This window comes from Rhipicephalus sanguineus, chromosome 1 (genome assembly GCF_013339695.2).
Source record: "Rhipicephalus sanguineus isolate Rsan-2018 chromosome 1, BIME_Rsan_1.4, whole genome shotgun sequence".
In the NCBI taxonomy this organism is placed as follows: Eukaryota; Metazoa; Arthropoda; class Arachnida; order Ixodida; family Ixodidae; genus Rhipicephalus; species Rhipicephalus sanguineus.
In genome coordinates, this window is record NC_051176.1 from 52,280,402 (window position 1) to 52,294,831 (window position 14,430).

The 14,430-nt window shown below is 47.6% G+C and overlaps 1 protein-coding gene across 1 annotated transcript in view; it reads right to left on the reverse strand.

Moving 5' to 3' along the window:
- Window positions 1-249: 249 nt before the first annotated feature.
- Window positions 250-14,430, reverse strand: part of LOC119387325 (tudor domain-containing protein 7B) — a 119,828-nt gene continuing 105,647 nt past the window's right edge. Inside the window, exons 13-15 of the mRNA XM_037654715.2 lie at window positions 12,951-13,099; window positions 11,940-12,112; window positions 250-483 (exon numbers count right to left, since the gene is read on the reverse strand). Coding sequence (XP_037510643.2) covers window positions 313-483; window positions 11,940-12,112; window positions 12,951-13,099 — 493 coding nt within the window. The 3' untranslated portion in view covers window positions 250-312. The remainder of the gene's footprint in view (window positions 484-11,939; window positions 12,113-12,950; window positions 13,100-14,430) is intronic.

Here is a 14,430-nt window from a genome sequence, read left to right on the forward strand (position 1 = left end):
GAATTGCAGCTTCATTTTGGCCTCTTGGAGGTATCTAACGTGCACTTAAGCGGACAAGAATTCTTGCACTTCAGCATCGTGGCCAGGATAGAAACCGCGAGCTCCACAGCGCAAGGTCCATAGCCACTGTGGTGGGTGTAGTGGCCCGTGGGAACTTATGACTGCCTAAGTGCATTTGTGTGCACATAAACCCCACACTCCTAGCATTCATCAGAACTTTCCAAGCAGCATAAAAACCAAAACTGCACGTCTTATAAGGTGTACAACATTTATTGATAGGAATTTAGGTTATGCTTGACACGGAAAAAGGACTCAGTACAGTTTCTGGGGGGGACCCATGGTGGACTTGATGTGCAAAGAACGAACGTTCTGCCAGTCTCTCTTCAGAAGAGGTACTATGTGGTCGACGGCAAAGTTGATGTTCTCGGCCAGAATATCTGGGCTCATCTTGACGTTCCCAACAGGAACTCCAATGAACGGTGCCTTGCATGTAAAGAAAAGAACGTTTACGTTTAAAGAAGTGTAGAATACGAAGCACTATAAATGGATTGATGAGCATCAAAGAAAAGTGATCGGAGATTCATTACCGAAATGAATTTTACGTTTTTTTTAATTACACACGTGTCTTTTGTGGAATGCAGTATCCTGAACAGTATAACCGACAAGAAACAATTTTGTATGTAAGCCCCAAGAAACCGAGGAAGGAAGTATGAGAAACAGTTAAAACACTCGGAAGAACTGCATAATTTTTTAAAGCTCAAGCAACAGCTACGCTAAGTTGCATGTCATTAGCTACAACATGGATGAATGATGCAAACTTAAATTCTTGGCTATCTGCTGTATACGTAACACCAAGGGGAAAAAGATTGTGTTACTCTTTTAGGTGAGTCCTCACTTGCCGCGTACATGACTCTCTCTAAAGAGACAAGTCAACACTCTTTTGGGTCTGACGACGAGAGTTTAATAATTTCCGAACAGAGTTAACATCTCTCTTTAAAGAGAATCATATACGCGGCAAGTCAGAACTTAAAAAAAAGGAGTCAAATGCTGAATTTGTTGAAATATCTAGGCAGCTCATTTGAAACCGCAACCTTGCGTACCAAAACTGACTTCCATAGCAAGGCATACTTCGCATCACATTAAATGTCACCGAACGGGCATAGCATAGGCTATGACCAAATCAAACTTACAAAGTTACAAGAAATGACATGCGATTACAACTTAAGCGCAACAACAGAACCCCAAGCACGTGGCGTCCTACACGAATTCACGACGACCACTTGAGACTATACTGCAATGTGCACCATACTTTGCCATGGCAATTGAGAAGCCAAAGAAGGCTTGCTTTCACCTAGACTATTCACATATTCATATTTACGCAGAGAATAAAAGGTTCAGTGATACTTTTCACACTCATTAGGACAGGACACTGCCAGTTACTTCCTCAAATTCTTAAAGATTCGTTTGCAGCAGCAAACTTGCACTTTGGAGTAGCTTCATAGAGCTCCACAAGAGTGAAGCACATGCAGATTATGCAAGGGCGTGCTTTGTTTGACTTTGCAGAATACCATCAGGTCACACGCTCGTGAGACAATTGTGCCCTTAAAATACATGAAATAACCATGCGCTTTACAAAAAAATTGGCACCGTCATGTTGACTACAGAGATACTTTTTGCAAGGGACTAATGTTCGTTTATTAGCAATTTTTTAATAACCCGTACTCATTCGATAAGGTCTAAATGCGAAGGTTGTGGAGGACATCGTGGAGTAATCAATGACAGCTTTTAAATGTACCTAGGTCTTGCGTAGTCCGTTCTGAAAAAAAGACGCGCTCACGAAATTTTGCAAATGCCACCACTTTCTAATGCGTGCCCAAATTATCTTAGTGCTTTACGTAAATCTCGTCATCTATTCTGTTGAGCATCTTAAGCACAAGCGAACCAGGGGCATTGTCCTCGGTAGCTCTTTCAGTTCAGTATCACTCGCCTGATTAGTCAGAATCCCACTTTCAAGAAAAAGCGCGATCTTGATTAGTCGTGAGAGGGCACGTAAACTAAAAGTTCAATTCTGAACAATCATGAGATGGCACGCGAGGGCTTTGCTCAGATCCACCTCAGAATAAGGAGCGCAGAAGTGCGACGAAACCTGCTGATGCATCGGGGAAATTTAGGAATGAGACTGCTGATTTGTAATGTGGTAAACCGTGACGATATTTTGCGTTTATGTTGAGACTAATAATATATCTGGTGCATGGACGTGGCGCATTTAAGCAATTGCTTGCGTGCCTTGTTTTTCGCTAAGAATAGTGCGCACGAAACCTGTATGCTGCTCTCAAGGCTGTTATTGGTTACATCTCGACGTCCTCAACTTTTGCACTGTCATCCATTCAAGTAAGCCAGTTCATAAAAGTTACTAATTTCACCTAGTGGTGACGGCACTGCTTACCTCGACAGCCGTTTTGCAACGGGGGCGAGGTGAGAAAACACACGCGTGCTTTACGTGCATGGTGAAGTTTTACGTGCATGGTGAAGAACCCCAGCTTCATTGCTACGTAACTTCTCACCGCTTAGAGTACGAGGATAGAACTGTTCTGAATAAATGAATAGATAGCAATGAATAGATATCAACTAGCCCTAGCAGGTACCCTCCTAACCTTAGGTTATCGGAATATGGTATTCCCCGAATCCCGCAATCATAAAACTGTTTAGGCTTATAAAATGTCTGGAATATGTCTGCGAAAATGTCCCCTAATTAAGAGTTCTAGCACGTAAAAACACCCAAGCATAAGAAACACGCATAAGCATACAGTGAACGTTGCTTACGTACTGTGCTATTTTCTCTTAATTTATTGGCGCATTCAGTGGGGTTTTACGTGCCAAAATCACGATATGATTATGAGACACGTCATACTGGAGAGCTCCAGAAATTTCCACCACTTGAGGTTGATTACCGTCCGCCTAAATTTAAGTACACGGGCCTCTAGTATTTCGCCTCCATCTAATTGCGACCGCCGCAGCCGAGATCGAACCCACGACTTTCTCGACAGCAGCCGAGCACCATAACCACTGCACCACCACGGCGGCACTGCATTCACTTTGAACCAAACACTTATTATCACTAACCCAGCGCAGTGTAATTATGAACCTACTTTTCTGCAAGTGAACGCATGTTTTACAACATTCCTCACCACTTGCACTGCTATTTTTTGAAAACAACAAGATGTTCACTCCCTTTCAACTCTGCATTCATACCTACAGAGCTACACAGTTGCCAGCTCATTATTCGCTCATCTGGATCATTCAGACTCGCCTCTGCCACTGAGTACGTGTAAAAACGACAAACATCTTGGACAAACAACGGGGCTCTTCAATTTTGCGGACTCGGTATGCGCAAGTTTGGTCGTGAACATTGTTGCTGCAAAGCCAGTTTGTCGCATTTTCAGACACATTTTACAACCAGCATGCCATCCATATCGGCGGGTAGCCCAGGGCATGCCTCCACAGCCTCTCCCACAGCGATGCTTCACCCGAAGGGAATCCTCCATCCTCCTGCGCCTACGAATGGGCTGCATATGGACGGGGGACCAACGCTACCGGCTGGGCTTGGTGCCATCTCCGGCCTGTGCATCTTGCGGTGAGCCGGAGTCTCTCGCGCACCTGCTGCTGGCCTGACCTGCCCATAGCCAGCAGAGATGCCACCTTCAACTGGCTTACCGCACCCTGGGTCTACCATCCGGTAGTCAGGAGGACATGCTCTTCCCACCGCCGCCACCAAGGCCTGCTCTCCAGGGCCTCGTCAAGATCGTGGACTTGACGGGGCTGTCATCCACGCTATGAGACGACTCACCCGACTCCCAGCGGTCAGCTTTGAAGGCACCTCTCCTTTTGAGATGCTCTCCTCCACACCCGGACGCCTGCCCATCAAGGACAGCCGGCCCACCTGCCGGCGCCCCGTCAGGACCCCTGCTTCTCAGCCGCCCAGAGCCTGATCACCTCTCCCTACTCTCTTTTCTACCACATCTTTTGTCCCTTCTCCCCTACCACAAAGGCGTTAAGCCGTGCTCCCGCAAGCTCTGCAGAAGATAGTGCCATCAATTTCGTTAACTGCTCAGCTTTGATGAAGCCGATACATTTTGGCTGCATTATGGGGTGGCAAAAGTTTAATTTGATGAAGTTGAACCGGGACAAAAAGCATGCAGCCGGATTAGAAAACGTGGAGCAACAAATTACGGTTACCATTTATGCGTTGATGAGTAAAAGAAGTCGTACGCAAGAAAATAGCAAAGTAAATCTGTTTACGTGACATCGCTCATGCATCGGTAAGAAAATTCAACTTGCAAAAGAAAAAAACTGCATAGATCATACAGTTTCATACAATGACATGGATCGAATGCGCACAGCCACCGACATCCGTACATTAATGTAGGCTGATTCGCTATCGAAATGATACGCACGTATTCATAGGCGTGCGCAGGGTTGTCCAATGGGGGGGGGGGGTCCTGCGGCGCCCCCTCCCCCCTTCTCCCGCGTTGGTCGAGTCCGAAAGAAAAGCTCCGCAATGGATGCAAAAATAAAAAGGATGCGATAACGTGCTCTCATTGGTACCCGGATTTCCGGCGGTAAAGATGGGAAGTAAGCAGTTCTTTCAATGCGTCCTTGGTCGCCATTATCGTAAAAGCTGCGTAGCCATACGCATTAAAAGATGACGTGAAAGGTTGGACTGAGTAAATATATAGGGCAGAACTGGCGCACCCTTTAGATGACTATAGTTGATGACAGCCTAAGAATAAAAAGTAAGCTATACCGCTATACACTTGTAATATGCACGTCCAATTACTGCTGCTATTTTCTGTGACGTAACGGTCAAGGCGAACCAATGGAAAATGCAACATGTTCGCGACGAGGCTGACGAGGCGCCGCTGCACTGAGACCAAGATCCGTCAATCCCATTTTCTGGTGGCGCTTGTTTCTTCCGAAAGAACCTCGTACTGTTATCCGCACGGAGCCAGCATCATCCTCGCCGGTCGTCATTCGATGCAGTAGAAGTTTATGATTGTGCCACGTTTGAAGTACACAGAAGCGCCAGCAGCTCGGAGTGTTTAACGTTTATCGTATACCGTCGTTTCGGTAGCAGCAACTTGCAACACGGCATGTGTTTCCTGCATCGCTCGAATACACCAAGCATATCGAATGAGGGTCACCACACCCGCCGATCGTCACCGTGTTCATTCCTGTGCAGTGACCTGAAGGTGAGGTCGGAATGTGCGCGTCTGTGTACGATTGACCGCCTGCAAGAGCCATCGCATTAGCGTTGCCACATGTGTATGTGTATTACTTGGAGCTCGCAACGTAGGAATGTTGGTGATCTATTATGATATGCGCTGTGCAGTGATGTAAGTGCAGGCGAAGCGCCAGTGAAAAAAGTGGCCGACATAGCCCGTTACACTGCGAAAGTCAACAAACGAGGGGTGCATAATATGTATGGCGTGCCCATTATAATAAGAGAATTGTGCTCACCCGGTGCCTGTGTGAATATGTGACGTGTGCCGATTAGCGCAGTCGCGTCGCGTTAACGGAATTCAATTCATCGACCAGCCCAGAATGATGTGCTACGTTAAAGTGCCTGTTGCGTAAGCCGTTGTCTCACGTCTGGTACACGAACGCCAAGCATAAAAACGCCGTGCGAGATAAACGTTGCCTGCGAACCACGAAATGATGCGAGCTAAATAATATCGATGTGACACAGGAATTTTCGATTGTGATCGATCGTGATTGGGCGTGATGGTAACTGAAGTGACGCCGCTAAAACTATTATTTGGGGGAAAAAACAAGCTTTTGTTTTTAATAGCGTTAATTCTTACTTTTGTCTAACTTGCGTTGTTTGCATTTCTTCTGCATTGCCTGCATGTGTTACGCAGTGATAATTTACATTAAACTCCAGCAGACTCATCAAATAAAACATGAAGGGTCCGGGAAAATATGGTGTTTAACAGGATTACCATTTACCGAGAGTTGTACAGAGATACAATACTCAAATATGAAACTAATCATGTATGATGGGAGAAGTGCGCGAGTATCGTGTGTGGTGTGACAGTCGACATGGACAGCGACACGGGAAGAAGCGCAGCGGCAAGACTTACGCGAAGACGACGATGACGAGGGGCTGTGCCACGAGTGGAAAAGAATTGGCGGGCCGAATGACGTAGCTGAAGGTTGGCGCGAGAGGCGTGCGCGTGGTGTGCGAGGCAGTTGCGACAGTAGGGTTCGATCGAGCGGAGGGAGCGTGGAGGCTGGTCGTCAGCGTCACGGTCAGGTGTAGTCCCGAGTGCCTGGCAGAGCTCAAGGGTCGGAGTGGCCTGCTTCGCTTGGCCTAAACTTCGACGGCGGGTCCATGGAGCCAACCGGCAGCTACCGCAGCCACCAGTAACACCGTAGGGTGTAGGGCCGAGTGTTTGGTTGTGGCCCCTTGGCCACACCCCTGTCCAACACTGCGCCGATCCTCACCGTCTTGCATGCGTAATCATTCAAACCGCAATTAAACTTTGCAGCGGGATAATTCGGGGCACTGATATGCTAGAATTCTTTCAAGTGGAACTGTGTAGAAACGCGACGGTCTCCAACTTTTCAATAGAAACATGCCCGCTTGCTGCGCTCATTAAAAAGTTAATTATTTAATCTTAGTTAATTGGGCGGCTGACAGCGATAATTATTGTCTCACTTTGTGTAACCCTGAATAAAATACTTATCTGTAAAGGTGGTTTTCACGTTCTCCCCAGTGCTGAATTTTAACAAAACCATAAAGCTTAACTTTGAACACCCGGTATATATATATAGTGCGCGAGGGGCGCACTTTAAAGGTCATCGCCCCGCTCGTAACGATGCGCGCGCACCTCCGTGCACTTCGCACTACAGGCCGTGGTCGCCTGCGCGCACGCTTATCTCGTGGAGTGAGGGAAGGGGGGGGGTGTTGTATGTCTTGTGCTTTTACCGCGATCTCCACGCTAAAGTTAGAGCGTACTAAGGTCACTTCGCTCGCTGCAGCTGCCGCGTTTGCGAAACGAGCACGCTGTTCAAACAGAAATAACTAACAACTATGACAGTTGTTAGTTCGCGCTCGTCCTGTGTGTAGCTGTGCGTTCGTTTCATGCGTCGTTTATGTTTGAGCAGCTTGCTTTAGGTGTCAAGCTGTGACACTTGACAGTTCGCGCTCGTCCTGTGTGCGTCCTTTGCGCTTGAGTGACGCGCTGGAAATTTCGAGCTGCTTTCCGCTCTTCGCGTTCAGTCTGTTGACTTTGGGACCACCCTCTGTATCTGTACAATCCCCAATTGTAACTACCATTATTATGTGCAAATAAAGAACTCTGAACTCTATTCCAATTTGTTGCTCGCGCATTCATTGCTTCGCCATTGCGGCGAAACTTACTTTTTTTATGGGAATAACAGTTAATGTGACGTCACCTCCGCTGCTCTCGCCCTCTACCGCCACCCATCTTGGGTATACTTTTCTCCTCACCCCCCCCCCCCCCCCCTAGTGTCGCGGTCGTGGTGTCCTCGCCTGAGAGACAGTTGCTGCGTCACTTATCCCCCTCTTCACCTTTTTCCCCAACTCAAGAATCTACCGCCGTTCATGCGCTCCAGCGCATGGTTGACGGGCGGTCCCCTGTTGCTGCGCGCGATATCAAAAATTGAGCTCCGTTTTTTGCTGTCATACTTCGACAAACTCGTCAGACCGTGCAAGGGCTCGGCAGTTGGCTCGATACGAGTCTATATAAGATGAAAATGTGCGACGACGTCGACCCGTAACGACTTCCCAGCGGAAGAAATGCCACCGCAGACGCCGACTTGCTGCCCGCAATGACCAACGTGGACATGATTACCTTGTTTTCACGACAAATTACGTCACCCAAGTAAAAATGAAAGCCTAGAGTCCCTCGAGGCGCAGAATACTTTACGAGTGGGTGGGTTAACCGTCTCGTAGCGAAGCAGCTTCATGGAACAGCTAGCCCACGCCACCGAAGTAGTGAGATTCCGCTCTTGTTTTAAACAGTGATTAAGCTGAGGCTCTTTTCTCTTCCTTCAAGAAAAGAGGCGGAAAAGGAAATTGTGTAAGTCCAAGGTGTCCACTGGGCGTGGTCTCACCAGTAGAAAAGATGCCTGGTGCTCTTTCTGTCTCGTATAAAACGTTTTTGCTGCTTTATGCTTCGTATTTTTCTTCCGCTGCTTTGCACTAGTCTGCAGTGGTGCACCTACAAATGATGGAGGCAGTGATTTACAAAAGTAACCAGCGGTAAAAAAAAAAGAAAAGTCTGGAGAGGTTAGCTGACCTCCAACTAGAACCAATCGGAAGGTCAACCTTATTTGTGCTGTATTTCAAACTGGCACTGAATGAAACTCGTTTCTTTCAAAGATTCCATAAAACGTAACCGTCCTACTCCCCCGAATGTCATCGCGATTTCAACAGTTTCCATTACCCAGTGACTGTACACACAGCGCGAAACGACCGGCCATGGCGAATAGCCTGTAGGCAGGGTAATGACGGTAAAATATACTACCTCTGTGCACGGGTAAGTGCTTCGATAGCATTTGCCCGTAATGAAGTCACATCTGCAGACGCGAATCTTATCGAGGTTCTTCATAACGCGCGCCTTGCAAGCGCACCGGCGCTCTTGGGAAAGTCACAATGTACGTTCACAATGCCGGGTAATAACTTTCGGTAAAGAGAACATTTCCACGCTTTGCCCTATATTCGTGGGCTTCGAAAAAGACTGGCATCCCTTGCAGAGTGGCATCTTGAGGCCGAACTGAGGGGGCTCACAACGTAAGAACATGGCCGCGGGCTGCTACTATAGCGTCAGTAGGTACCCAGGTATGTGGGCGGCGCATACCGGAAGTGACGAATCAGCGCTCGGTGACGTATGTGCACACTGTCTAAAATAATATAAAATAATATAATAATGTAATACATTATTATAAATAACAATGAAACCAATAATATAACCAATAATATATCCAAATTCGCATGGAGGAGCGGGCTTAGCGCGAAGAAAAAAAAACGGCAATAAAAACACTTTCGTGAAACAAACTGCACTAATTGCGAGCAGCATTTTGGGCAAAGTTGGTAATTCATAATCTCAGAACGAATGCGCAACGAAAAAACACAAACGACAAAGAAGACACACTGTTGTGCCAGAGCACCTGACCGGTCGTGGAAGCGTGTCAACACCTGCGACCAAGGAAAAGGCCAACACCTGCGACCTGCCCCTACCAGTTTGTCCACCATCGGTGGGGTGGGATCCAAACCGACGAGCGGCTCGTACCGGTTTGTCCCCGATCACACAATGGACGGATACCTGATTTAAGGCCGTGCCGGTCCGTTGTTGGAGGAGACGCCCCAGACGACTTGGTCGAGCTGGCAGGCTCTGTACTGCTATAACCTGCTATAAACGTTGTTACGTTTTGTAAACGTTTTGCCTCCTTGTCCTGATCCTCAGCGGTAGTCCGAGCTTGACGGCTACATCGGCTCGCCAGCCTCCCGGCTTTCATCGACACACAACCCCCATTCCTAACAGTGGTGGCAGCGGTGGGATACCACGACCCCGTATCTCGAGCTGCGCACCCGAGGGCCTACCCTACTTCCTACCACCCAGCGCTGGGTGTGTTTTCTTTGTCGTCCGTGTTTTTTCGTTGTGCAGTCGTTGTGATGCACCAATTGCATTCTTTGGTGATATGCGCGATAACATCGTCTGTAATCAAAAGCAACCCTCTAACTTTAAAGACCCCTTCCCCCCCACCCCACGCACCTTAAATAACGTACGACAGCACCACTAATGTGAAACCTGAGGAAGTGCGTAGCACGGACACCCAGCGATTCCCGTTCGTAGAGTTCCCACGGCTCCGATTACCGAAGCGTCGATGACTCCAACGTTTGAGATAAGCATGTAGGGCTTTTCCGGCACGAGTAGAATCTTGCTAGGCAGATTCGCAAACTCTGTGTGCGACATGTGCGCTACTTTTTGCTGCGCTTTATCGACTTCCTGCTTGTTACGGCAGTTGTGATACGCGTCGTCTGCAGCGAGTCCCGTCAGATTGTTTCCCCCATGACGCAGCGACAAAGCGTCGACGAAGCGCAGGGGAAGGGCATTCACTCGCTCGGCGAGACGGTGGCGCACTCCCTTGCGTGGCCCCGGAGTCAGCCGCAGGTTTCCGAAACGTTCTTAGCGAGTTTCAGTTCATTATTTCGGTTACTTCTTGGTCATATTGATGTTATTTATAATAATAATTTATTAGATTATTAATATGTTATATTATTTTAGACCTTGTTCGTTCATCTTGACCCACTGAAAACACGGTCGGTGAGCTAATGCGTGAAGACGGATCTGGCAAAGTGAAAGCACGAAACTTTCATCGTGCTGTGCTCACCGATGAAAAAAAAAAAGGCCACAAAAAGGACAAAGAAAGAACGACAAGTATCCAAACAAAGGCAAATGTGGACCCACGCACGGCACATGTCAAGCGGCGCACACACGTCCGACGAAAAGGGGAACGCAGAGACCGGCACGCACGCGCGCCACGGAAGCAACACTTAAACCTATAGAACAACATCATGCCCAATGTCCTCTTGACGGCGATGGTTCTTCGTTAGAGATCAACAAAACTTGCAAAAGCTCTTGGTCATTTTGTCAGCCTCCGTCGCTTTCTTCCTTTGTCCTCGTTGTACGAAGAGTAGACGCACGCGAGCAGGAATTCTCACCCTCATTTTTTCGGCCTTTAGTGTTTCACTTTCGCTGTAGACGCTTTATTATCCGCTAGCATAGAGACAGACGCCGGCATAGATCGTTGCCCGTCCTGAAGTCGCGTTCAAGCCGCGCCAGCTACTTCAAATAATCGAACGGGCGCTTCTTGACTCAGCACTGGCTACGAGCAATAATAACGAGGTGTTGAATCCGCTAATCGCTGACCAATGTTGTGGCTCTTCCAAGGCAATAGCCGTGGGGAGGGGGGGGGGATGCTATCGAACAGGGGACACGACGCGCTCCCTCAGAGACATGGAGCACGCCTTTACCTTCCCAGAAAAGCATGGTTAGCGAGATCACGTGGTGTCCTAAATCCGCCGCTAGATTAGAAATGCGCCCGCTTACGCATATTCGGTCAATGCGAGATCACGTGACCTGCCGGCAATGGCGCTTATGGCAATTGAAGTAACTTTGTAAAGCACTTGCGAATTGCCTTCCCGGTATTTTGAACCGAAAGTACCGCTAGACTTATTACTATCTTAATTTTGAGAAAATATTTACATGAAGCGCCCATAGTAAGTGTTCTTTTAAATTGTGTTGCGATCGTAGGTACTATCGGCGTCAAATGAAACCCGAACAGCGGCAAACATTCGCAGTGGTATTGCTCCAGTTATCACTATGGACAGGCGCACGCATCCGGTTCTGCAGCCTTGCGCATATATGCGAGCCTTCTCAGTGCTAATGATTGCCACTGTTCGGCTTTTATTTGACGCCGATAGTACAACACATTCATATGCTTCCCATAAATTCATGCTCTGCAAGCGTGGGTGTATCGCCCAATGTTTATGGCACTTGTCAATGGACCGTGCGGGACCGGGTTCAAACCCCGCCTCGTCAAAAATTTATTCCCGTGACAAGCGAACGCCGCCAGCGCAGTGTCGACTAAGATAGCTCCGCAGTCATACTGTAGTGCAATGTACGAAGCTTGTTACGCGCAACAAGAACACCAACAGCCAGCTTGCAAGTCTTTTAACCTGTAGGAGGCGTCTGATAGAATCAGTCCTGCCTACCCTGTTGCTGTATGCTATCAAAGTAACAACGGTGTTTCTTTTAACTCTCCTGTATGATGCCGGACAATCAAATTTTATTATTATACATAGAGCTCACTAGCTACCGGGGAAACTGAATAGGAAATAAGCAGTGTACCTTCTTCACGTTGAACTTGATTGTGGCCCGGACTTCATCAAGCTTGGCCAGCATCGAATCCTCGTGGGTCAAAAGCGTGGGGAACTTTCGCATCCTGTGCAGACGAGGGCCCAACGAACGTGGAATCCTGTTTATCACCGACTCAGACGCCATGAAGCCACGATACTTCTTGACTGCGTAGTGGCGAGAATATAAACAAAGGAGTGAGCAAACCAACATGATGACCTGCTGGGTGCTTACAGAATTCGATAGCTTCAAGAGTTAATTTAAAGTAAGGGAAAATATTTTTTTCCCATGCGACCGATGAACAAATGAATTTTAGCTAGGCTCCTCCACCTAGGTCATATGTTGCCTGTGGCTTAGAATCCGAGCTACTCGCTCAGACTCCGATTTGTCAGTCACGATTACTCCTACAGTCGGCAACAACTTAAGAATACAAGCTCCGCGCAAAGAACCACAATTCACATCTGCGTACGAGAGTCGTGCTAGGTGGTTTTCGTTCTACCTGTAAGCACTCTTTCGCTGTTAATGTAAATACTACGCATATTAAGAAGTAAAAGTTTGCCGTCCGTATATTACGCTTAGCTGAACAGTGATGTGGGAATCTGAATTTTGGCAGAAATTTTTCGACCGAAAACCAAATACACACGAACATGTGTCTGTATGGGAAAATCAAAGTTAAATACGCGAAAGGTGCTTGACGTTACGGAAATGAGCAAATGCCCTTGCATAGGAAATCCATGCATATTCTGTCTCTGCGGAACAGCCACCGCTGTCGGCGGAGCTTACATTCGCTCTTAGGTTGTAACAGGCTATAGTAATATTTGCAGTTTTTTATAAAGTACTTTGGCCACAGCTTGTATGGTTGTTGGACAGGTTCGTTTAGTGCTATCGGTAGAGCTCATTCGCGACTTATAAAGAGCACCGCGCAATGTGTGAAGCGGGAACACAGCAACTGTTAAATTACTGCCATTTGACCAAGAACACCAGAAAGCACCAGCGTGCACGCACCAAGTTTTTTTGCCGGCTTCGCTTTTTTGCTCAAATTCTTCAGGCTTGCAAGGTCAATGCAGTCGAGCTCGTTTTCTTTGGCCTCAACACAGTGAACGTCATCTCCGAGGACGCATACCTGGAACTTCTTCAGCGGTTTGTGAGGCAGCCTGTTCGGGAAAAGAACACGTTTAGTAGAGTACGTGCCGAAATCGTATACAAGAAGACGGCATGCTCCTTCAAATGTGCCGCAAGTGCATTTATCAACACTCATTTTATGCGTACAGCTCAGAGATGCCCATGTATTCAGCAAGCGTCCTTGTCCAGACAGTCATCAATGCTATAATGAACACTATAGAACTCTATCCAGCGGCCCTATATAGCGTATCTTCAAGCTAAGCCGCAGCATGATCACTTCAAAAACCTATACTAATCGCACAAAAGCGACAGTCACATCGCTTCAAACGCAGAAGCAGTTTCGGAAAACGAAAACTTCTTGCTTATTATTTCACTCTGCACGTAGCTAAACTATACTGCGGTGGTCACATTTGTATAGACCCATTGCGTTTTTAGTTCTGCGCGCCTTTTGCTACGCATAATGGAAGTGAGTGGTGAAAACTCGTTTGGCTAAGCCGCTCCGATCTGTAGCGATTCGCAGGTTCAGTCTTGTAACAGATTATACACTCTACGAATAGAATTTAAATCGGTCTGCATGTGATCCTTGGGGCTTGCTCTACTAGCTCAATGCGTTTTACGCGACTCTATAACTTTAACGACTTTAACGTGACTCCTCGCCCGACATTCCGAAGCCGTTTCGAGCACTGGCGTAGGACTGTGGCATAATACTTGACTGCCACGCAGGATTCCTGGGTTCAGTTCCGGCCCGAGTCCTCAAATTATTCATTCCATCCTTTATGGGATTTTTCGCTCACTTACAACGCCGTTCGGGCGCCCTCCGTTTGTCCCATCTCACGGGTAGTTCACAAGTTAAGCCTCTGCGACGCTGAAGCAGCTCAGAGATGTGCGTACCGCCAACTGTAAACGACGTCCAGAAATTGCTCACCGTTTGTATGCTGGAGGATGCATGAGTTTGTGGCTGAGTTGTGTAACGCGTCGCGCCGCGGAGCGAAGGTCCGGTGGTTCGATCCCACGGTTTCGCGCTTTGGAGAAACTTGGAAATTTTCAGGAGCAGTTCCTTTTACATACGCGAAAATTCGCCTGGAGTAACCATATAACTGCTATCACAATAAAACTAAAAAAAAAACTCGTGCCTTCCAAAGCTGAGCCTCGTACCTTCCAAAGCTGAGCCGAAATGTCACTAACACATCCATATCTTGTCTTTCTGAAATGACACGCTTCCTGTAGTTCTCGCGCCATATTATCACGGCCTCGGCCTAGACTCTCGTTCAGTCTCGCTTCACAGGCCCTGCAACCCGCAAAATGATCAGTCCAACTATGGGAAGCGTATGATATCAGGAAGAGAGAAGGTGTGTGTGTTACT